General features: G+C 41.3%; 1 protein-coding gene across 5 annotated transcripts in view; it reads left to right on the top strand.

Moving 5' to 3' along the window:
- Positions 1-22483, top strand: part of tp73 (tumor protein p73) — a 164559-nt gene extending 142076 nt beyond the window's left edge. For 3 of the 5 annotated variants that reach the window (XM_059952182.1, XM_059952183.1, XM_059952185.1), the window contains 9 exons: positions 4523-4638; positions 5674-5783; positions 6356-6498; positions 7065-7153; positions 9431-9555; positions 10680-10822; positions 13602-13758; positions 14516-14609; positions 15851-22483. In XM_059952182.1, the coding sequence (XP_059808165.1) occupies positions 4523-4638; positions 5674-5783; positions 6356-6498; positions 7065-7153; positions 9431-9555; positions 10680-10822; positions 13602-13758; positions 14516-14609; positions 15851-16153 (1280 nt within the window). In that variant the 3' untranslated portion in view covers positions 16154-22483. The remainder of the gene's footprint in view (positions 1-4522; positions 4639-5673; positions 5784-6355; positions 6499-7064; positions 7154-9430; positions 9556-10679; positions 10823-13601; positions 13759-14515; positions 14610-15850) is intronic. The other 2 variants (XM_059952184.1, XM_059952186.1) reach the window with 2 other exon arrangements.
- Positions 22484-24949: the final 2466 nt, after the last annotated feature.

Raw genomic sequence — 24949 nt, 5'->3', positions numbered from 1 at the left:
ACCTTTGCGGTCCTTCTTCTTAACTGCCTTCCTAACTCCCTATACTCTCGTTTCAGGACCTCTTCCCCTTTCCTACCTATGTCATTGGTACCTACATGTACCACGACCTCTGGCTCCTCACCCTCCCACTTCAGGATATCTTGGACGCGATCATAAACGTCCCGAACCCTGGCACCAGGGAGGCAAATTACCATCCGGGACTCCCGATCACCTCCACAGAACCGCCTGTCTGAACCCCTGACTATCGAGTCCCCTATTACTATGGACCTCTTTCTTCTATCCCTACCCTTCTGAGCTACAGGGCCGTCCTCTGTGCCGGAGGCCCGGCCACTGTCACTTCCACCAGGTAGGCTATCTCCCCCCAACAGTACTCAAACATGAGTACTTATTGTCAAGGGGTACAGCCACTGGGGTACTCTCTAGTACCTACCTCTTTCCCTTCCTGACCGTGACCCACCTATCTGCCTCCCGTGGCCCCGGAGTGACCACCTGCCTGTAACTCCTCTCTATCACCTCCTCACTCTCCCTGACCAGGCGAAGGTCATCGAGCTGCAGCTCCAGTTCCCTAACTCGGTCCCTCAGGAGCTGCAGTTCGGCGCACCTGGCGCAGGTGTGGACGTCCGGGAGGCTCGGAGACTCCGGGACCTCCCACATCCGACACCGAGAACAACAAGCTGCCCTCACACTCATACTTCCCAAATAACTAAAAATAACAAGAACTAAAAGATAAGTCTACTGTGCCCTCTTCTGCCTAAGCCCCCTGAGCCCAAGCCCTACACTCTGCTCCCGGCGCACTCCGCTGCCCACTTCTTAAGGCTGCGTTCTTTTTATATCTTCCCTCCTTCCCAGGCCTCCTCACGCGCCTGCGCAGTCCCGCCTCTCAGAACTCCGATCTGAGACGCAATTGGACAATTTGAAAATGGCCGCCGCCGCCGCACTTCCACTCAAAGCCTTGCTGTCCTCTTCCAAAAGAGGAAGGAATACAAAAAGTAGATAAATCTCTGGATCCTGACAGGATATTCCCTAGGACCTTGCGGGAAGTTAGTGTAGAAATAGCAGGGGCTCTGACAGAAATATTGCAAATGCCATTAGAAATGGGAATGGTACCGGAGGATTGGCGTATTGCTCATGTTGTTCCATTGTTTAGACAATAGACAATAGGTACAGAAGTAGACCATTCGGCCCTTCGAGCCTGCACCGCCATTTTGAGATCATGGCTGATCAATTACTATCAATACCCAGTTCCTGCCTTGTCCCCATATCCCTTGATTCCCCTATCCATAAGATACCTATCTAGCTCCTTCTTGAAAGCATCCAAAGAATTGGCCTCCCCTACCTTCTGAGCCAGTGCATTCCAGACCCCCACAACTCTCTGGGAGAAGAAGTTTTTTCTTAACTCTGTCCTAAATGACCTACCCCTTTTTCTCAAACCATGCCCTCTGGTACTGGACTCTCCCAGCATCTGGAACATATTTCCTGCCTCTATCTTGTCCAATCCCTTAATAATCTTATATGTTTCAATCAGATCCCCTCTCAATCTCTTTAATTCCAGCGTGTACAAGCCCAGTCTCTCTAAACTCTCTGTGTAAGACAGTCCAGACATCCAAGGAATTAACCTCGTGAATCTACGCTGCACTTCCTCTACAGCCAGGATGTCCTTCCTTAACCCTGGAGACCAAAACTGTACACAATACTCCAGGTGTGGTCTCACCAGGGCTCTGTACAAATGCAAGAGGATTTCCTTGCTCTTGTACTCAAATCCCTTTGTAATAAAGGCCACATTCCATTAGCCTTCTTCACTGCCTGCTGCACTTGCTCATTCACCTTCAGTGACTGATGAACAAAGACTCCGAGATCTCTTTGTATTTCTCCCTTACCCAATTCTACACCGTTCAGATTATAATCTGCCTTCCTGTTCTTACTCCCAAAGTGGATAACCTCACACTTATTCACATTAAACGCCATCTGCCAAGTATCTGCCCACTCACCCAGCCTTTCCAAGTCACCCTGAATTCTCCTAACATCCTCATCACATGTCACACTGCCACCCAGCTTAGTATCATCAGCAAATTTGCTGATGTTATTTTTTATGCCTTCATCCAAATCATTAACGTAAATGGTAAACAGCTGTGGTCCCAATACCGAGCCCTGTGGCACCCCACTAGTCACCACCTGCCATTCCGAGAAACACCCATTCACCGCTACCTTTTGCCAACCAGTTTTCTATCCATGTCAATGCCTTCCCCCTGATGCCCTGAGCTTTGATTTTACCCACCAATCTTCTATGTGGGACCTTATCAAATGCCTTCTGAAAAGGTACACTACATCCACTGGATCTCCCCCGTCTAACTCCCTGGTTACATCCTCAAAAAACTCCAATAGATTAGTCAAGCATGATTTACCCTTGGTAAATCCATGCTGGCTCGGCTCAATCCTATCACTGCTATCTAAATATGCCACTATTTCATCCTTAATAATGGACTCTAGCATCTTTCCCACCACCGATGTCAGGCTGACAGGTCAATAGTTCTCTGTTTTCTCCCTCCCTCCTTTTTTAAAAAGTGGGATAACATTAGCCATTCTCCAATCCTCAGGAACTGATCCTGAATCTAAGGAACATTGGAAAATGATTACCAATGCATCCGTAATTTCCAGGGCCACCTCCTTTAGTACCCTAGGGTGCAGACCATCTGGACCTGGGGATTTGTCAGCCTTCAGTCCTATCAGTCGTCTCATCACCGTTTCCTTCCGAATGTCAATCTGTTTCATTTCCTCTGTTACCCTATGTCCTATGTCCTTAAAAAGGGTTCTAAGAGTAAATCTAGCAACTATCCGCCTGTCAGTTTGACGTCAGTGGTAGGTAAATTAATGGAAAGTATTCTTAGAGATGGTATATATAATTACCTGGATAGACAGGGTCTGATTAGGAACAGTCAACATGGATTTGTGCGTGGAAGGTCATGTTTGACAAATCTTATTGAATTTTTTGAAGAGGTTACTAGGAAAGTTGATGAGGGTAAAGCAGTGGATGTTGTCTATATGGACTTCAGTAAGGCCTTTGACAAGGTTCCACATGGAAGGTTAGTTAGGAAGATTCAATCGTTAGGTATTAATATTGAAGTAGTGAAATGGATTCAACAGTGGCTGGATGGGAGATGCCAGAGAGTAGTGGTGAATAACTGTTTGTCAGGTTGGAGGCCAGTGACTAGTGGTGTGCCTCAGGGATCTGTACTGGGTCCAATGTTGTTTGTCATATACGTTAATGATCTGGATGATGGGATGGAAATTGGATTAGTGAGTATGCAAATAATACTGAGATAGGTGGCGTTGTGGATAATGAAGTATGTTTTCAAAGCTTGCAGAGAGATTTAAGCCAGTTAGAAGAGAGGGCTGAAAGATGGCAGATGGAGTTTAATGCTGATAAGTGTGAGGTGCTACATTTTGGTAGGACTAATCAAAATAGGACATACATGGTCAATGGTAGGGCATTGAAGAATGCAGTAGAACAGAATGATCTTGGAATAATTGTGCATAGTTCCCTGAAGGTGAAATCTCATGTAAATAGGGTGGTGAAGAAAGCTTTTGGTATGTTGGCCTTTATAAATCAGAGCACTGAGTATAGGAGTTGGGATGTAATGTTAAAATTGTACAAGGCATTGGTAAAGCCTAATTTGGAGTATTGCTTACAGTTCTGGTCACCGAATCATAGGAAAGATGTCAACAAAATAGAGAGCGTACAGAAGCGATTTACTAAAATGTTACCTGGGATTCAGCACCTAAGTTACAGAGAAAGGTTGAATAAGTCAGGTCTTTATTCTTTGGAGCATAAAAGGTTGAGGGGGGACTTGATAGAGGTATTTATAATTATGAGGGAGATAGATAGAGTTGACGTGAATAGGCTTTTTCCATTGAGAGATTCAAGGAGAGATTCAAACAAGAGGACATGAGAGTTAAGGGGCAAAAGTTTAGGGGTAACATAAGGGGGAACTTCTTTACTCAGAGAGTGATAGCTGTGTGGAACGAGCTTCCAGTAGAAGTGTTGTCATTTAAAGTAAAATTGGATAGATATATGGACAAGAAAGGAATGGAGGGTTATGGGCTAAGTGCAGGTTGGTGGGACTAAGTGAGAGTAAGTGTTTGGCATGGACTAGAAGGGCCGAGCTGGCCTGTTTCCATGCTGTAATTGTGATATGGTTATATGGTTACATATGGAGAAAGCAGGAGAATGGGGTTTGAAGGGTAATTAGTCAAGATGAAATGGTGGAGCAGACTTTTTGGGCCAAATTACACCTATGTCTTATGGTTTCAATGACCATTGTTGTGCAAAGTGGTCATAGTGTTGACATACTGAGGGTAGTGCAGGTTGGTTCAAGAAACAAATTGTTGTTATTCCTAAATGTCTAGGATATATACTCACGTCTTTGTAGGATCCTTCTTTCTGAGTGAATATTCACTGTTTTCTCATTAGTCAGCACTCTGCTGGGCACATTTTATAGCCTGTTTGTCACTGCTGTCCTTGCAGGCCAGTCTGCTCCAGCCAGTCACCTGATCAGGGTGGAAGGAAACAATCTGGCTCAGTATGTTGATGATGCTGTCACCGGGCGGCAGAGTGTCATGGTACCATTCGAACCCCCACAGGTACGTTGCAGTCTTTACGCGTCTTTAATTCTTGAGTTTATCTCCAAACAAGTAGCACCAAACTAAATCATTCATTTACACTTAAAGACTGAAACATAATTTTTTGCCTAGTGTGATCAAGTAGAGTAAGTTCAGCTGAGTTCATTGCATAATCTAAGTTGTTGTCAGATATTGCGAACCCATGAACCAGAGTAATGGACCATGGTTGATTTAATATTTTGAATGAATAATCTAAACAGATCATATAGATGGACCAGGTCAACCAGTTTTCAGTCAACAATATAAAGGAAAATCAGGGTAAGGTAAGTCACAGTATTGCAGACATATTTAACATAAGTAAAATTATGTTTTACTTATGTTTTTACTTTTACGTTTAAAATTATGAGCTGGTTTCTTGATCTTTCAGCCACATTTTATGCACAAAAATCCCATCAAATGGACTTTTAAGGTTCTACTGACACCTAGTGGCAAGTATGAAATGATTACGTATTGCTGGAATCTAAAAACCTATTTAACCAGCCATTACTTAATTTTTAGAAAAAAATAGCTAATAAGCAAATTGTCAACATTTAACAATAGGTGGTATACCAGCTGCATGCTGAAAGATTTTAGTTATAAATAGCATGTTTGGTGCCTGTCAGTATTGCTAAACACCAAAGCACGCACTGTGAGGAAGCAGCTGAAAGGAGGAAATTATGTTTTAAATTCTATAATGTTATTCTTTGTTAAATTGAGAAACTCTTGTGGAAAAAAGTAATAATGAAGAATACCAATGAGACTTAGACAAGAGAACAAATTAAATTTAGTAAGTGACATCAAGCTTTCTTAGGCAGTCCCTTAGGGTTAAGGATGACTATAGGAGAGAGGTAAGAGATATTTCCATAGCTTTTGAGGTTGTTATTATAAAATAATGAAAATGGAGATCTGAGATTACTCCTATTTTCATTCATTTTCATTGAAGATGCTTATATTATGATGCTGATTATTGATTAGCATTGGTTGTGTACTGGTGATTGATTCCTCTGGTCTGTGCAGGTTGGAACCGAGTTCACTACAATTCTCTACAACTTCATGTGTAATAGCAGCTGTGTGGGTGGAATGAATCGAAGACCCATCCTCATCATCATTACCTTGGAAACAAGAGAGTGAGTATCCATTCCAATCTATTAACTACTCAGAAAATAAAACTCTGCAGATGGAAAAATGCCACAACAGTGAATTAAATCTATCCATATTTCAAAGTTATTCCCGTCTCTCCTGCTCCATTCTACATTATATCACACCAAACTGTCATTCTTATCCTTGCTAATAGTCACTCTGCCCAAGGATTATTTTTAAACTTCTTTTATCTACAAATTCCTCTTTAGCATTGCTTAATATTGTCTCAGTCACCTCTCAAGAGAAAGCCCCTTCCAAGCCCATCGGTCCTTCTCTTTGCCGTTCCTGTTCAGGTCCCATCTTTATTCACTTACAGCTGCCCTTCGCTTAAACTTATGAACTCCCTCTAGAAATTTGTCCATCTCCCTGTCCATAATTAACATGCTGTCAACCCCATCTCTTTAACCGGGCTTTTACTTACCAAGATAGCAAAGATACAGTGCTATTTTTTTCTTTGTGGAATGCATTGAAGAATTTATCTACAATAAAGACTTGGAAGTTGGGAGTCTTGATGATGAAAATCACACACTGAGTGAACCACTCCTGGTATCTCCCTTAGTGGTCAGGTTCTTGGACGTCGGTCATTTGAGGGTCGAATCTGTGCCTGCCCAGGAAGAGATCGGAAAGCGGATGAGGATCATTACCGTGAGCAGCAAGCCATCAATGAGAGCGCAGCAAAAAACGGAAATGGTAACAAACGCAGTAAGTTTGCCGGTCTGGGCACAGATGAGCTAGCTGCTTGGGGATGTGTGGGATTAGGTGGATGGTCATTAACCAGACTGAGTTGTCGTGGTGGTGGGTGTGATGCATAATCGTAGTGTCGTGACCAAATAAATTATATTTAGTAGTTTGGTATCTCCAGATATTGCTGTCTGTTTTTATCATTAATGGATCTCTGTTATATTGGCAGAGCCTGGTTCTGCTCTCCGATCTTTGCCAGTTTCACACTGACCAGACCAGGGGCTTTGTTTTCTTTATTTGCATTAGAGTTTCTGCATTCTGAGGGGTGCTTAAGGTCAGAGGTGGGAATTTGTGGCTCTTTGATATTCATTTGCAGAGGCACACATATTGTATATTACTACATCATTATAATATGTTAATCTCATACAGAATACTGTCAGCAAGATACATTATTTCAACTTATTGTGGAATGTAAATCAACAAAGCTTGATCATTGGACATATAGGCCATGTGTAATTGATGGAGTTTGAAATTACATCGTTTAAGGTTGGAGTTATGAGAGGATGCTTTTGTCTGCTGTGTTTCAGCCTTCAAACAGACACCACAAGCAGCACAGGGACCCAATGCAGGCATTAAAAAAAGGAGACATGGAGATGAGGAGTTCTTCTACGTACCAGTGAGTATTTCCATCATTCCTCTCGCCATCTAATTACTGAGTGGTATTTCGCTTCCTCCAAAACATTCATTTTTCCTTGATTTTCTCTGCTTCCCTTTACAATACTACCAAGTCAATATCATTTCTAATGGCAGTAGAATTACATATTTAAAGAGAAGATTTCCTAAGCAGGACTTAATTTGCTTTGTGGAATATAGCAACTGCATCATCAGAATGCTCTTTACTTCATGCACAGGCAAGGAAAATTCAAAGTACATATATTATCAAAGCATGTATACTAGATACAACCTTGAAATTCATCTCCTTACAAGCGTCCATAAAACAAAGAAAACCAACAAACCCATTTTTAAAAACAGCATCAAGCTGTGCAGAAGAGAAACACAAATCATGCAAACAATAAAAGTAAGCAAGTAACATTCAGAACAGAAGTTCATGAAAGAAGGTCCACAGCCATGAAGCCAGTCATCGCTGTAGCCGAATCAGAAGCCCATTTGTTACAGGCCATAGCCTCAGATCAGCGCAGAGACAAGTAATCCTTATGGAGCAGCAAGCTAAACCAGCCTTTCCCTTGCCTCCAGATCTGACATCCTGACCTTTTCAATTTGGCCTGGCACTTAAATCACCCAAATTTCAAGTCGTTCCTCACCCTCAGACCCGGGCCCTGCCACGTCAATACACTCCTGGGCCTGGGGCCCCACTACATTGATTCGGCCCGGCACCTGTATCGATCAATGCCTGCCCAGTCAAGTTTTTCCTAAGATTACCCGGAAGCAGATTAGCCTTCAGGGACCTAGTACCTCCTGATCCTTGCCCTTTGACTACCGGCAAATCATGTTAAGGCACTGTGGCAGTTATAGTTGAATAATTGACAAATGCTTTACAAGTTCTGAGGTGCCTGTAACAGTGTAAAATGTATGAAAATGAGTTAAACCTATGAAAGTTCAACATAAGATACTGTTTTGCAATGTGTACCATATTAAGAAGTTTCTGAGGCAGTGATGTAATTATTGATGAACATTTGAAGATACTGGTTTTGGCCATGCATGTGAAATTAGTATTACTGTGACACTAAACAAATCCTCAGGGCCTGAGTTGTGGTACTTTCTGCCAAGGCTAACTTGTTCATTCTCTTCAGGGAATTTGTCCCCAGAACACAGACTATTGCTTTTAATCAAGACTTTCTGTTCAGTTTTAGAATAACGTAAAGCACATTTTCTTCAGTGTTGTGCAATTACTGTATTTTCCTTAAGTCAAAATATGTTTCTCAATTACCTCACCCGGATAAAAATGCATGTTCCTATCAATAGTACTTCAAGTGGTGTTGCATCATCTTAAACCCCATGCCATGCCAAGAATCTACTCAACAGTGCAGTTAACATCTATACTCTGCAGTCATAATTAGTAGGCAGGATAAAATTGGCATTATGCCTACATCAGAGGCGGTGTGTTGACTCCTCATCATCATCTTCAATTCCTTTTCAGGGTCTCTTGTATTTAAACTCATGTGTTGAGCAAAGGAACTTTTTCCCTTTCCAGTATCAGCATCAAACAGTTCTCAGGTCAGGAACAGAATGCATTTGTGTTTTATCCCACAAGATGCCTTGTTTCCATTCTCAGAAGAACATCCCTTTTGCAACAGCTTGATAATTCTGGTCCCCAGACCTGTTATCCTCAAGGCTTTACATGCTGTGATTACTGGTTAAGTGCCAATTAGTGCACCAGTATCAGAGTTGTTTGTATAATGAGCACAAGGTTCTAACCAGAGAATCACAGATGTATAGAGAAGGATTCAGCAAGTCATGTAACTTGTCACCTCGGGAATACAAAATGTATATTGTGTCCCTTGCAAATTTTCTGATTTGGGACTTAGTGGCAGTATTATAAATCCTGTAATTTAGTTCCACAATGAAATTCAATATTTTGTTTTACAGTCTATAAAAGGATCAAAGTGTTATGATTGTGAAGCATGCCTATTCATTTCCAGCTTTCCTTAAGTAATATGAATTGCCCCTACAATTTTATTTAATTCCCTCAATGCTACTGAACTCCGCTCGTTAAATGATTTCAGCCTTGGATGCAAGTAGGGTGGGTATTACACTTAGTTTCAGGCTAATAAGGGGAAGAGATTCTCTCTTCTTATCTGGTGATTTTCTGCTGAAGATTGTGAAGACAAAGATTAATCTACAAATGCTGTCTGACTAATGGTAGATAGAGAAAACTGAAAATCCTTAGAACCACAGTGGTGATATGTGTGATGGTCTCGATATTTTCTCCCAGGTGCGAGGCCGAGAGAATTTTGAAATCCTTATGAAGATCAAAGAAAGCCTGGAGCTGATGGAACTGGTACCTCAGCAGCTTGTTGACTCCTACCGGCAGCAGCAACAGCAATTGCTGCAGCGACAGTGAGTACCCACACTCCTAACGACCTCTGCTGACTGTTACTGTACTGTAGAATTATAGAGCGATGCAGCAAAGGAACAGGCCTTCTGCAACCATATTCATAGTGTCATCAGACACCCATTTAACCCAATCCTACACCATCCACACTGTCATCAGACACCCATTTAACGCAATCCTACACCATCCACACTGGCATCAGGCACCCATTTAACGCAATCCTACACCATCCACACTGGCATCAGGCACCCATTTAACGCAATCCTACACCATCCACACTGGCATCAGGCACCCATTTAACGCAATCCTACACCATCCACACTGTCATCAGGCACTCATTTATACCAGTCCTACACCAATCCCATTTTATTCTTCCTACATTCCCATCAACACCCCCAGATTCCAACATTCACTGACACACAGGGGGGAGAGCAGTTTAAATGGCTAATTAAAATCCCAATTCCCATTTACTTGCAATGTGGGAGGGTACTGAAGGAAACCAATGTAGTAACTGAGAGAACATGCAGACTCTGCACATATTGCAGCAGGAGTCCTTTCTGAAATTTCCTTCCCACCCTAATTATCATTCCCAAATCTCTCTCATAACCAAGCGCTTTCACTTATTGTAGAAAATCCAACTGAAGGAAGCATGCTCCTCACTAACTTTGGTCAGAATCCATTTTTGGTGTGAGGCACAACTGTCAGACAGAACCAAATAATTCACAAGTTTATGGGAGACTGGTATAATTACTCACTGAATCACTGTCCCACAGTCATGTCAGTAATTGCAATATAGCCAAACCAGGACTGAGTCATTAACAGTCAAGGATGAGAGTAAGTGTGGTTAGTTGCCAAGAACCCAGCAAAATACAGTAGCGTAATTCCAGTTACTATAAATCACCTTTAGGACTGGTAACTGCTGTATTTATCTCTCACTAGTTTGTTATAACATGAAAATTGAAACTGGGATCTTAACACTCTCTACAGCCCTGTATCTTCACTTTTGTACAAGTTTACTGAATGTATATGGAACAAAAGTCAGATTTTTGTGCCTGCATAATGAATGAAGCCAGTGTTTTTTGCTAATACTGCAAACTATTCCAAATTACCCTTCTTTTGTTTTGAGCAGGCAGCAGTCTTCATCTTACGGCACAGTGATACCCCCCACAAACAAGGTACCCAATATGATGAACAAACTGCCCTCTGTCAACCAGCTGGTGGGACAGTCCTCCCAGCACAGCCCAAGTACCTCAGCCACCCATGGACATATTGGTAAGTCAGCATGATCACATATGCCACGATCATTTATTTAAATGATTAGCATTTCTTGAGAATAGAATATGTATGCTTTTCCATTCTTTCATTCATAGAACTTATCCCGCATAACCCAATGATATTCATCCCATCAATCCACCTCAGTGTTTTCAGCAGTTACAGTTTTTAGATTTTCATTTTTAGTGTCCTCACGTTTTGGTTCATTGTCTAAACCCAATCATAAAGCAAGATCTAAAGAATATGAAATAAAGTAATTCAGGCTAAATATTTTTGGGAAGTGTGAGAAATTGAGAAAGTAAGGAGTGTCGCAGTTGTGACATGTATAACATTGTCCTTGCAGAGCTGCATTCCAGCTTTATCTTCATCATCCATGAGATCATCTCCGCCCTGTTCCTTATTTCACTCCTTTTCCAGGTACCCTATTGCCTTTCAGCACTGTCTACTGCTATATCTGCACTTGAAGTAAAAGCTCTCTCCAAATCAGTTAGAACTGTGCCCAACTAACTGCAAGCCTTCACTCTTCCACTTAGAGCAATGCTTGTACATTCTTCAGTCTTCTCAAACACTTTATCTATTCCTAGCCAACATATTTTATTGTGTCTAGTGTCCATATTCACTGCAAGTCCACTGTAGCAAACTGGAGCACATTTGGCGCAAGGTGGATGTAGTTATCACTGGCTTTGTCACCTCATCTCATGTCATGTCATTAAACACCACTCTCCTCTGCTGAACCGTCAATACTCCAGATCATCCTCGAGAAGACTGATGCCGCTTCTTTATTCTGCAACAGATAATCTCCTTACTCGGTTTCCATTCTTTGCCCTATGGCAATTGACATTGTAAACAGTTCCATTTCCTTAGCGAGTGATAGCATTCTCTTTCAAATGCCACCTCCAGTCTCCCATGTTTGATTCTCCCCACACAAAACCACTGAAGACGCTATCTGTGTCCTGTTTGATTGCATTACATACTTTGACCCAGATAACGACACTGTATGATCTTATGGTTTCCGTTTTCTCCACATTCTGATGGGCCTCTTGACCGCCCTCAGTCCTGTCTGCATAAAGAATGAACTGTGGCACCTAGTGTGGAAGTGATTACCACATTTATTCTGTTGACCAACCCTGAGGAGATGGGAATAAAAGATATTACATCTGTGTTCACTCTTCCCCATTCATTTAGAGCCATCACCAGTAATGTCCTATTTCACTCTGTCCTCTAAGGACTCATTAACATGCCAGCCTATGGGAAGGGCAGCTAACATTACCCCGACTTCATCTGTTTCGACACTAAAATTCAGCCTTGTATAAGCCACTGGAAATGCTCATCTGTGGCCCTCCCAATCCTCTCCACAAACTCTGTATCCCTGTCACAATCATATCCTCATCTCTAGCCAGTGCTTCAAATGGCACTGCCACCAATCTCACCATCCTATTCAGCTTCACTCTGAACTTCCAGTCCGCTGCAGACGCTTTGACAATCTGAGCTGTTTGAGGGTTGAAAGAAGCAAAAGAAGAACAATTTTATAGCTTTATCTACTTCTGTAGTTTTATAATAAAATATAGAAAAAGTTTAAACAGACAGAGAGCGAGAATCATTCAGAGAAGGAGCTCCCATCCAAACTTGGTCTTTCCCTCTGTGTACAATTAGGACCTGCCATTGTGAAATTACCAGCCTGCTTCATACATAGGAAAGTGATTCCTCTGCATGGTGCATTTAACATGTGCACACAAGGGATTTCATAAGATGCAGTTCCTCAGTTGCAGAATCACTCCGTAATATTAATTCTCAAAGGATATTTAGGTATTTTTATTAAAAATACTGGACTAGAAATTGTAATACTCCTTTAGAGGCAAGTGTGCCCACATACATGGTGGAGGTGACAATCAGAATATTAGAGTTGGTAGAGGGAACGGGTGGCTAACACAGGTCACAACTGATGGAGTAGGGGACATGGTCAAAGACCTGGGACTGTAGGAGGAAGGTAGGTGCTGGGGTGTGTGCAACTAAGGATCAGGCTGCTGCAGCTGAAATCTGGAGAGTTTGGAAGCATTGGGGCAGTTTAGGGACCGAGGCTGTGAGATTGGTATAAGGTTACGATGGTTAGGTGCCGTGTTTGGTAGTAACATGGTGTGGGCCCAAGGTTAGAACCGAACCTTGACAGACTACTGTGCAATAGGAACGTGATTATTGCAGGAGTGACTTGAAGATAGTTGATCCTTGGATAACAGATTAATCTGAAGTGCTGCACAAAGAATACTGTCATGATACACCTGACTCTGAAAAGTCAGGCAAGTGCACCTTGCAGAGTGGGGAGTCCAGTAAAATTCCCAGAGTGATTCTAAATGACAAAGTAGTTATTATCATGTTTTACAAACGCATGACTTCATCTTCAACACAGAAATAAGCAGCACTACTCCACCCAATATTAGGCATCAATTTTCTACTAACACAAGAGATTCTGCAGATGCTGGAAATCCAGAGTAACACGTACAAAATTCTGGAGGAACTCAGCAGGTCAGGCAGCATCTATGGAAATAAATAGTTAACGCTTTGGGCCAAAACCCTTCATGAGCTCTGCCCAGTTTCATTCAATTCCATAGATGCTGCCTGACCTTCTGAGTTTCTCCAGCATCTTGTGTCTGTCAATGGTCTAATCCCATAATCTGAGGAAGCAGCAGGATGTAAATGAAGAACTGAACAATTTGAACAATGTTGGCCAATATTACCAACTAACAAATAGGCAAAAGATTATGAAGATTTTTTTCTCTTTCAGGGCCAACTATAATGAATAACCACCACCATCACCACCATCATCACATCCCAACCAATGGAAACATGAATGGAGGGAATTCCTCTCAGTCAGCAGGCATGGGGCCTGCTTCACACTGCACCCCGCCCCCACCCTACAATGCAGACCCTGCTCTCGTCAGGTAAGCTGTCCCCTCTGTCACACCACATTATCTCCCATGGTAAGCCAGATAATGTCATGTGTGCAATTCTTTGCAGAATGGATATTGTTTAATGAACACGTGATTTCAAATCATCCGGGCAACATAACTATAGTTTTCTCTCTTCGATTTTTCCTCAGAAAAACAGATGTAGCTCTTTAAGTCGCTTAGCATTTTTGCCCAATGAGTAGCGGAACAAGTAAGGGTTTTGTCCAATACTTGACCTGCTCAGTTAGCCAATCCCAGCCAGTGCTGCAGTGGTGGTTTAGAGGGCCTTGAGGCCTCCCCTATTTGAGAAGGGGAGAGGGCTACCAGGTCTCTCCCCCTGCTCATGTATCAACAACTCTTGCTGGAAACGGAGCACATGCATGCGTTGAGTGAGGACACAGTCAGTTTTGGCTGTGTTGTCTGTAAAGGTCAAGCCTGCCAACATTCACTGTTGAGGATCGAAGGTGACTAAAACGGGAGAAGCATCAGAAGGTGACTGGCAGCAGAGTCAACAGCGGAGGTTGGATCAGTGAGAATAACTAATGTGGGTACTGATTGGGTACACACCATCACCTAAGATGCCCCAATCCATTAATTTTAATAAACCCTTATTTATTCTCTGCTCAATTAAGTTACATGTTTTTGGTCAGCCCATTCGACTCAATAAACCTGTAGTTTCCTAGTCAGCCTCTTCCTTTGAGGCCTGTTTTCAATTTTATGACTGTTGTATTTATTGAATTTTCTTTCATAGTTTTTTAACAGGTCTGGGCTGCCCTAACTGTCTGGAATATTTCACCTCACAAGGGCTGCAGACTATGTACCACTTGCAGAACCTTTCCATGGAGGTACTATTTACAAATACTTGTGTGTTATAAATAAAGAGAATGACAGATGGGGCCCTTCCTTTTTGGACAGTGATAAAGTTCACAATGTAGAGGATACTGTGTGGGTTGGTGGGATACCAGACCCCCCCCCCCCCCCAGAGGGTTATATGCTTGTGTCTTTAAGCCAACCCACACCTGTTTGGTGAAACACGTTGTCAAGAAATCCTATCACAGTGAATGTTGGCGGGTGCCATGGTAGCATAGCAGTTACCGTGACACTATTACAGCTCAGAGTGTCAGAGATTGGATTTCAATTCGGACATTATCTGTAAGGAGCTTATACATTCTCCCACAACCATGTGGGTTTCCTCCGAATTCCTCCCATGTTCCAAAGATGTACCAATTAGTAGGTTAATTGGCCATTGTAAACTGTCTTGTGATTTGGCTAGGATTAAGTAGGTGGGTTGCTGGGTGGTGTGGCTCATTGGACAAGAAAGGCCTGTCCCATGCTTGCCCAAAACGCACAGAGGAACACTAGATAGTGATCAGGAGCATGAGTCCCCATTCCTGAAGTTCATTCTCCCACCACTACCTCTGTATAGCTGGGATCAGTTAACCAAATGTATGCTGGTAATTAGGTCTTTAGTATTTTGGCTTATATAGGTCAGGTGCACACTACATTTATCAACCAACTATGAGAGAGCCCTGATTTTATTAGAACAATTTTTGCCCTGTCTGCAGTAAATAAGCCATGTTCTACTTCTCCAAATTTTGTTTTTGTCGTTTTTTAGTTGTCCTCATTTTTCTATTTCCTTTCTAATAGTATTCTTTGGAGCAGGTGGGCCCCATTTTAATTTGGGAGCTATCCCAGATTCACTGTATTAGTGACAGCCACAATCCCTCCCAATAAAACCTCCATATTATTCTGTGAGAAACTGGAAGAAGCTGAGTTAGGGATATCCCACATCAGGGGTCAGGTGCATGGATGTCCCTGCCTGATATCCAGCCTCTGCTAGGTTGTTTCATGTGAAGATCTAGACAGTGAATGCTGGCAGATTACCCAGCCACAGTGATATCACTCAATTGAGACCCATCCTCACCCACATTTTCCAGCAGGAGTCTCTGTTTCAGCTTCCTCTGCTACTAGAGGTGAGCAATAAGTGCCAGGCTTGCCTCCCATGCCCAGAAGCTGAGAGTAAATTTGAAGCATCCTGGTACACTCTGCTATACAGCTTTTAACACATCCTTCTATTTTTCATTAGGATCTTGGAGCATTAAAGATTCCAGACCAGTATAGGCTTCTGATTTGGAGGGGGCTTCAGGAGTTCAAACAGGGGCATGACTACAGCTCACAACAGTTGATCAGATCCAGCAACAACACCGCCACAATCAGTGGAGAGCTTCAACGTCAGCGGGTGATGGAGGCTGTACACTTCCGAGTGCGTCACACCATCACCATACCAAACCGGGGCGATGACTGGGGAGACTTTGGCTTCGACCTGCCTGACTGCAAGACGCGAAAGCCGTCAATCAAAGAGGAGTTTACTGAGAGTGAGCTAAATTAAACACAGGAAAGGGAAAAGGAAGCTCTGCGGCATCTCGCGTTGCTAAAAGCACTGACTGTTGTAAAATAAGCTGAGGGAGGTTGGAGTGTCTGTTCCAGCTGACCAATCCTGCTATAATGCTACAAACATTGTCCCTGGTTGCTCCTTGCCCAGGCAGGTTAAATACTCTGCAGAACAGAGGAGTTCACTTATCAATCAAACGTGGGGTCGCCTCACTGCTCTTCTCGGAGTTAATCTGAATGCTCAATTTTTTTTTCCCTCTTTCACATTGCCTTCTATCTTTGCAATATTTTCAATCAGATAACACTTGCACATCCACCACCATACTCCATCAATCATTGATTATGGGTCTGCAATGCTTCTTGTTTACTCCGAGCATAGCATCTGTCACATTCCTCCTCGTGCTCTGCCCAACTGTTGCCATGCACAGCTCACACTTTACTGGACTGCCAGAAATATTTGTGAACATTCAACAGGTCTGTCAGCACAGTGTACTAGCAGACCAGCTCTACTCCATCCTTCCTGTGTATTCATACATTTGTTGATTTCCACAATTGATAATGTTGTTGACTCATGGCATTACAGGAAATTTTTGATGATGAGAACTAAGTGTGTATTGAAACGTAATGTCTACTTGAACTGAAAACTTTTCACCTACAGTGCAGTTCTCCTCTTCGTCAAGGAGCTCCCGTCTTAATACACAGGAAAATAGTCTTAGAGGTACTCCAAAGTTAACAGATAAGAAAAAAAGGATGGGTGGGTAAAGCCTTCATTGTGGGTATACTGTTAAGGCTAAGGACAACTGTGTTATTGAGAGAGGAGTTTGATATCTCACTAGATTATGACAACATCTTACAAATCTAGCATTTTTATATTTTTTAAAAATGAAAATATTGTGAATATACAGCAGGACCATAAGAACTTGTTAGGTGACAGTCGAGATTAATGTTTCAAGTGTAGAGTAGAAACTGGAATAAAGGGGGCCCCTTTAAACATGTTCCAAAGATTTTAATATTTCTCATGAGTATTTGTTGTTTCCTTTTGCCAAAAAGTACACCCATTGCTTCAAATTGGTTTGCATTTCTACATTATTCCATTACATGTATTATATAAAGTGTTAATCTCAATACAATACAATTCCTTAAAGTGGCCCCCTGATCTTCCATTTCCTACATTTTACACCAGAAATGTTAAACTGTCACCCACCTTCCTCTCACCCAGTTGAGTTTAAACTGAGCCAGGCTGACAGGGACCAATGTGCATGTCTTTGTAACAGAGTTTATCAAGTTAGCTCCTGACCCAATCCAGAGCAAACAATCACTGGGACAAAATCTAGGGGGAGTTTAGACTTGCCTGTCAGTGGAGAAGAAAGCTAGTCTGAGTTTAAACTCACCTGTCAGTTTATTATTTTTGTCCAAAAAGAATTTCTACCATTTAGTTTTCCATTCAATCCTGGGTTAACCATTAAACACATTAGTCTGTCCTTCAACCTGCCCTTCAGCTGTGCAGCATCTTGCTGTCTTCATCACACACACAGGTTGCTGAAATGTTCATCTGCACCTGTCATACTGTCACATTCAACTCCTCCAGCTCTCTTCACTAGTTTCACCAGATTCTGCCCCATTCAAACATCAGCCCTCCATCCTGATAATCCAGCATCTCTATCCTCTGCTCTCTATAGGTGAGAACAGTTGCTGTCCATCTAAGAACTATTTCAAAATACCTGCCTTTCAAGGACCTCGTGTTGAGATTTGGAAAGCTCATCCAAGACTAATATGTTGAGCTGAAAATTGTTTCTTTGAGCTGATTTCCAGGCCCTTTCCTACACTACTCTGAAGCCATACTCACTGCTTAATCTTCCTCCACTACTCCAGAGTGAAACATCTTAAGGTAGTCCATTAAGTTGAATGCATTTGATACTCCATTATTCATGGTGAGGCAGGGCCTATTTTTAATGTGTAATCAATAGATGATACTTTATTGATGCAACAGGAAACTTCACCCACCAAGCACACAAAAAAGCACACAAACACCAGCATTCTAATTTGGCTTCACGTGTGAATCATCAACTGATTCCCACATCAGATACATCATTCACTGGAAATATCATTGCAACGTGTGACACATAAACTATGCCCCAAAATAGCCCTTGAATCCCCAAATTAATTTGTAATTCTATGCTTGGTTAAATCTTCTAGCTAGGAAAGAAAATCCTCAGTTTGAAAGATCTGTAAGCTTCATCTTTGGCAGGGGTTCCCAACCTGGGATCCACAGACCCTTTGCTTAATGTTTAGGGTCCATGGCATAAAAAAGGTTGGGAACCCCTGATCTATGGGAACCCCTTGAAAGGCAATACCCACTGTGAGTAAGGTAGCTCTAACACAAGTTAATGGCAGCTCTAGCGCAGTCACTAGTGAGACTCCATCATGTATGCATGATGGCAAGGAATCATACCTATAACACTCGAGGATGCATTGGTCTGTAATCTTCTAGATCCAATTGCACACTAATTCATATTGATGAAGCTGGATTTCAACTAATTTTATCCGAGGACAGAACAGACATATAAAAAGACCTGTAAGGCAACAAAAACTTGCCTCTAGAAAACTGAAATTAAAGCAGAAATGCTGGAAATATCCAGCCGGTTTGGTAGCATCCACAGAGAGAAACAGAGATAATGTTTTAGGTCAATGGATTTTCATCAGATGAAACATTAATTCTTCTTTCTTCATGGACACTGCCAGACCTGTTAGAAAATCACAAAATACCCAGCATTTTGTTGTATACTGAAACTTAATGCACTGTTGACCAGTTTCTGACCCTACTCTTTCTGTCCCAGACTATTTCCAGGTCAATTAATTTCAGGTATTTTAATGCATGTTAATTTCTTTTTAATTGAAATACTTTAATCATGAGCTCTTGTGCAAAATCTTACTAAGACTTTCACTGAAAACGTGTTGTTCCATTGGTTTTAAACAATATGTAAATATATATATTTTTTCCTTTTTGATGCATTTTGTGATGTACACACCTTGCAGGGCAAGGCAATTCTATCCCAATGAACTAATGGAATTCCTCAAGCCATCTGTAGCAGATGCAGTCAAATTTATTGCATGTAGTGCTGCAGTGTTGCATTTAGAGCCAGTGGCTATTGCTTCTGTCCCATTGTGGAAAAGACTGAGCTCCTGGAAGCACGGTTCATTCTTTCTCAGCTAAAACACAGGGTAAATAATGGACGGTGGAAGTTCCCAGTGGGTCACACTGCAGGGAGACAAATAAATGTCTTTTTGTTTCTTCTAGGTGTCAACCAAGTTATTTACAAAACCGTCCATTGTTAAAATGGGCGGCCCAATTAGAGGAAGAAAAGGGTTGTGTGGAGAGGTGGTGGCAGTACTTCACCTCAAGTTCTGGGCTTCATTTTGTCACTGGATAAAATTTAACAGTGGATCAGTGCTCCACCTGCTTGGGCATAGGTGAAAATTAAGGAGGGGAAAATTGGTTCATGCATTGTTTTTTTAATTAGACTGTCTTGTTTTGATGGTTAGAAAATTCCTGACTTAATCCCAAAGAGTACAGCCAATGCTAGATGCAACACACAACATGCTGGAGGAACTCAGCAGGCTAGTGAGAATCTATGGAAGAGTCCATTGATTCTGCCTGAACTGCTGAGTTCCTCCAGCATTTTGTGCATGTATTGCTTCAGATTTCCAGCATCTGCAGTCTCTGTTTTGTTGTCAACACCAGGTGGTGGCAGGCTGCTTTTAGAGACCCCCACAACACTGGCTTGGCCAGTTGCAAACACAATATGTGGAGCAGAGTAGAGTGGCTTTGTTTTTGAAGTGTAACTGGCCCACCTTCTACGTAAAAGTTGACAGCAGTCACCTTCAAAAATAAAGTGCCCGACTTTATTCCATCAAATGACCGAATGATGCAACCATTCAGGTGACATTAATCTCCCCATTGCTCACCATACTTTTGCTATTAATAGAAGTTTTCAAGAACGATTTTTAAAATGCCTTTTAAAGTCCTGATTATTATTTATTGAATCATGATGGAAAGATGGCAAATTAATACTTATTTTTCTGATAATTCCAGAAGGTTTAGTAATCCCATTATCCCAGTGGGCACAGTGCCTTGAATAGCCAGAAGATTTAAAAAGGGAAGGGTGGGGGATAAATCACACAACTAGGGAGGCATGTTTTAACAATAAACAAGTTTGGGACAGAAATGTGGAAGGTCTTTGTAAAATGTGTGTGAACTCTTAACCATAACCTCTGTAATTTTTTAAAGACTGCAATGAATCAAGGATGAATAATATCCCATTTCCTTGTTTAAAAATCTGTGCTAAGTAAATATACTGCACCAGATTGGTTACGGCTGGCAGCACTGGCATTGTACAGTTAATATTGTGGTGACCTTGAAGTTCAGGTTGCTCCATGCACCCTTTATACCCAAATGGTTAACAAGTCCCAGTTAAATTTCCACAGTACTATTTCAATCCAGCTGGTGACCCACTTGCTGTGAAAACGTTGCCCAATGAACCACAAGGAATAAATTGATAGAATAAATCTGAGAGCCATTTACAAGGGCTGTTTATACATTGAGGAGCCTGTGTCTGCTTCATCTCAAATCAACTGATAAGGACAGGGTTTCAGGAATTATATTCCCATTCCTGTTTTTAAAAAATAAAATTTAATCAGTTTATTATAATAGTGGAATTGTATCTCCAGCTGACTGAAGATTAGATGTTGCATGGACAGAACATGAGGAAACATCTGCTTAAGCCCCAAGGTTGTACCCACATCAGCCCCAGTTTTCCTCTAGACTACCCTTTAGAGAATCACACAATCAATTCCCCAATGAAGACATAGATTTATTTTCAAAACATAGATTTATTTTCAAAGCTATGGAACTGCTCGTACAATCAAAATGAGTGAAGTGTAGAACACAGATGTATTTATCATCGGTCACAGTCAGCATTTTCACTCCATCTGTCTGAAAGGTAATTATTTGTGGTTCCCTATTTTTTAACCTGTACCTTGGATTCAAGAAGTGATGAATGCCTGTAAGTCATTAAACTACGGACCAATGAACTACTGCTGCTCTTACTGACATCTGGACACATGCAGTTTCCAGCTGAGGCCACTGGGCAGGCAAATTCTGAGTGATTTTATTATCAGTGATGACATAATTGGCCTTCAACTGATTACAATTAATTCTGGAGATCAAATGGTTTGAGTGTTAAGAACTTAAGGTAGGCAGGCAGAAATTAACTATCTGGTCCCTACGGGTTAATATTGTCACATGTACTGAAGTGCAGTGAGAAACAGTTTTGCATGCCATTCATGGATTCTCCAATCTTGACCACAGCCCTATTTTCCTCCCCATTCCCCATCACCCTTGACTCACCTGTGGACTTTACACCTCAGCCTTGAGTGTATTCATAGCTTCCCTTTGCAGAGTTTTCCAAAACTTCATGATCTTTTGAGAGAAAAAAAATATTAACTTTTAAATTGGTTGTCCCTCATCCCACAATTGCACTCCCTCATCTGAAATTCTCCAGGAGGAAATTTCCTTTCAGCATCTGCCTTGTTCTATTTATATTACTTCTCATTCTTCTAAATGCCAAGGCACTACCTTTTGACATGCCAAGAATCACCGTGTCGACCAAAGACTAAAACGTGATGCTATCCCTGCCGTAGTCAAGAACTGAATGGTTTCTTCTTGAAGAGGGAAAACGGCTCTGCGTCCTCCCACCCTGTCCACTGACCAGAATCTGCTTAGGCTCCAGCACTGTAGATCACTGTGGTCTCATCTTTAAACTCAATTGCTAAAACAACAATCATGAAATTAGCCTTCCCATGACTCATAGTCTCTCACACACACTGGTGCACTTTTCCCAGCACTGCGTGAAAGGGGGCTGAGGTGGAAAAATACCCATTATTTTTTTCATTTTTTTTTAAGACATTGAAATCCGACAGCAATCAGTACCCAGAAACAATTTGCAACTTGTTTTTAAAATACTGTATCATGATCTCACAATTCTAGGAGCTCTTTCTCAGTCATAATCTGGTGGACACACTGTAAAATTACATTTTGGGCACTTGTGTGACCCCACACCTCTGAAAAATAGCAATTTAAAGCACTTTATTGCTTTAAATGTTAAAGAATTTTAAAAATAGTTTCAATGTCAACTAATGCTTTTTAAGCCAGTATTAATTGTTATCTTATATTCCAAACCAGTTGTAATTGTGTAGTTTTTTTATTTGTAATGTATCATTTGAAATTGTCTCAGGATGTTTTGTATCACAATAAAGCACATGGATCCTGTACTTTTGTGACATAGTCTGTCATTATTGCAGAATTTCTATTCAGCTGCTCGCTTTAGTCATTTTTGCAACATAAATATGTCTTGAAGACAGATTTGCTTCAGGAATATTTAAGTTAAGGGCCAAGATCAGATGCAAATTAAAATACTCTTCCACCCCACCCCCCAATCTGCTCCAACTAAGGATCTAACAAAATGCTGCTGTAGATTCCATTTTGAACACTGACTGCAGTGTGCAAAACTCCTTTCAGGTAGAATCATCAGTGAGTGGATGGAAGGGTCTTCCACTCAATAGATTAAATCGAGATTTCAAGTCTCCCAAAAATATTTTTAACACTGTTTTTAATTCAAGACTTCAAACAAGCTGAACTGTGTGATCCACACTCTATACCAGAGACACAGTGATATTGGAAGCATCTCAAAGCATTGGATTACCATCAACACCACTGTAAAATCTGCTGACAGGTTAAGCAACATCAGTGTAATCTTCCCAAGGTCAGATTCGCCACCACAGAACACTGATTACCAGCTGGAGTGAATGGGCCAGATCATTCCCATGCCCAATATAACTGCCCCCACCCCCAACCAAGTTTAATCTGAGCTCATACATAGCCAGCAGTTTCTGAGACACAGAATGTCCTTCAAACCCTAGAAGGATTCTAGCATTTTCACAAAGTCCTGAAACACCTACTCAAATTTGCTGAAAGTAGCAGAGGGGCATCCAGGAAGGTGTTGGACTTCTTGAGTCCCTCCAGAAGGAGCATGTGAATGGCTAATGTAAGCAGTAGGAAGAACATGCAGGGACCTAATCAACTCCCTGCTTGATCAAGATCTCCTGTGCCAATGTCTATATTTACTGCAAGAACCATACAGTGCAGAATTCTTCACCAAAGATATTTTTTATTTGTAGAACTAACTTTAAAGATTTAACAGATGGTTGGAGAAAGAAAAATGATGCACATGTTGTTAAATCACATCCAAAGACTACTGGAACATAAGGAAAATGTCACTGTCTGCCTGTGTGAGAGAGACACTTAGAATGACTAAGCACAAAATAAGAACAGTGAAGTCCAGAATTGTTACTACTCCACACATGGAACATTGAATAATTTAAATAACAGACTACATCAGAAGGATCACTGACCTGAAATGACAACTCTTTCTCTCTCCACAGATGCTACTTAAGCTTCTGAATACTTTCAGTTCTTCATTTCAGATTTCAAGCATGTTTTTTTGCTCCACAGCTTCTGAAGATATAGTTTTGTGAAAAAGCAGTTAAGAGAATTTACAAAGAAACATATGCTACCGTAATGTATTCAATTATGTGGTACCTGCTATGTTTTTTAGCTCCAGAAACGAATCGAAAAAAAAACATAGGAACCCAGGGATACTCATGCACTTAGTTTTACGTTAACAAGACAACCACAAATGATGTGGTGCCATAATAGCATATGTCTTTCACGTAATTTTACATATAACCTGTAATGAATTACGTAAACAAATGTCTAATCAAACAATATATTTACAATACTACTGGAATATTAAATACACTACACTCCTCCCTGCTTAGCTATAAACAATTTATTATAGAATGCATCACAACTCAGATATGTAATGTATTGCTTTCTAGTCATATACAGTATATATAGTGTATAATACTTAGTGAGTATATATGTGTGTATGTATATGTGTGTAAATGTGTATATATACTGTAAACAGGCAGTAAAAATATATATACAATATACAACATAATACAACTACTATATAGACATCCACAGCATAGTAAATTTTAAACTGTCCCCTTCAGGGCTAAATAATTAATTGTTGTGGACAATTTCTTACTCTTGTGGGATATCGTCTTTGCTAACAAGTGAGGGGGTCTCTCTGCTTGGGAGGTAAGATGTGACTGTGAAACAATCTCAGGTTCTGGGTCTCCTCCATAGTGGTTGAGTTGACTCTGAGGCAGCTGGATGTGGTCCTGAGAGCTCTCAATACCTTTCTTCTGGATGTGTTGACATCCCAACACAGTGCATGGCAAGTTGCTCGATCTGCTGATCACCAGACAAAGCTTTGAGCCAATGCTTTCATTTTGACTGCGCCTAGATGACCAGCATACAGCTCCTCCAATGATTTAGATCTCAGCTTGGATGGTACAACTCTCAATACTAACATAAGGCAATCTCTGTCAAGAGTAAGTTCATCAAAGCACTGGGAAACTGGAATTTCTGCGATACATTCCAGCCATTTTGGGTTGACATGAAGACCTAAGACAGTATGGGGTCTTTTCTGGTTTTCCTTTGGATCATAAATTTTTCAGATATTTCCTTTTCCAAGGGTAAATGGAAATCGATCAGAATTAGTTATCCACTTGAATTCTATATGTGATCATCTTCTCCAAAAACACAGAGCCCATTTCTGTATTTGTGGTGCTGCTGTTAGTGGAACACCCTTATGCGAATAGAAAATGA

Source organism: Hypanus sabinus, chromosome 27 (assembly GCF_030144855.1).
Source record: "Hypanus sabinus isolate sHypSab1 chromosome 27, sHypSab1.hap1, whole genome shotgun sequence".
Classification (NCBI taxonomy): domain Eukaryota; kingdom Metazoa; phylum Chordata; class Chondrichthyes; order Myliobatiformes; family Dasyatidae; genus Hypanus; species Hypanus sabinus.
This window is presented reverse-complemented; position numbering and strand designations above follow the sequence as displayed.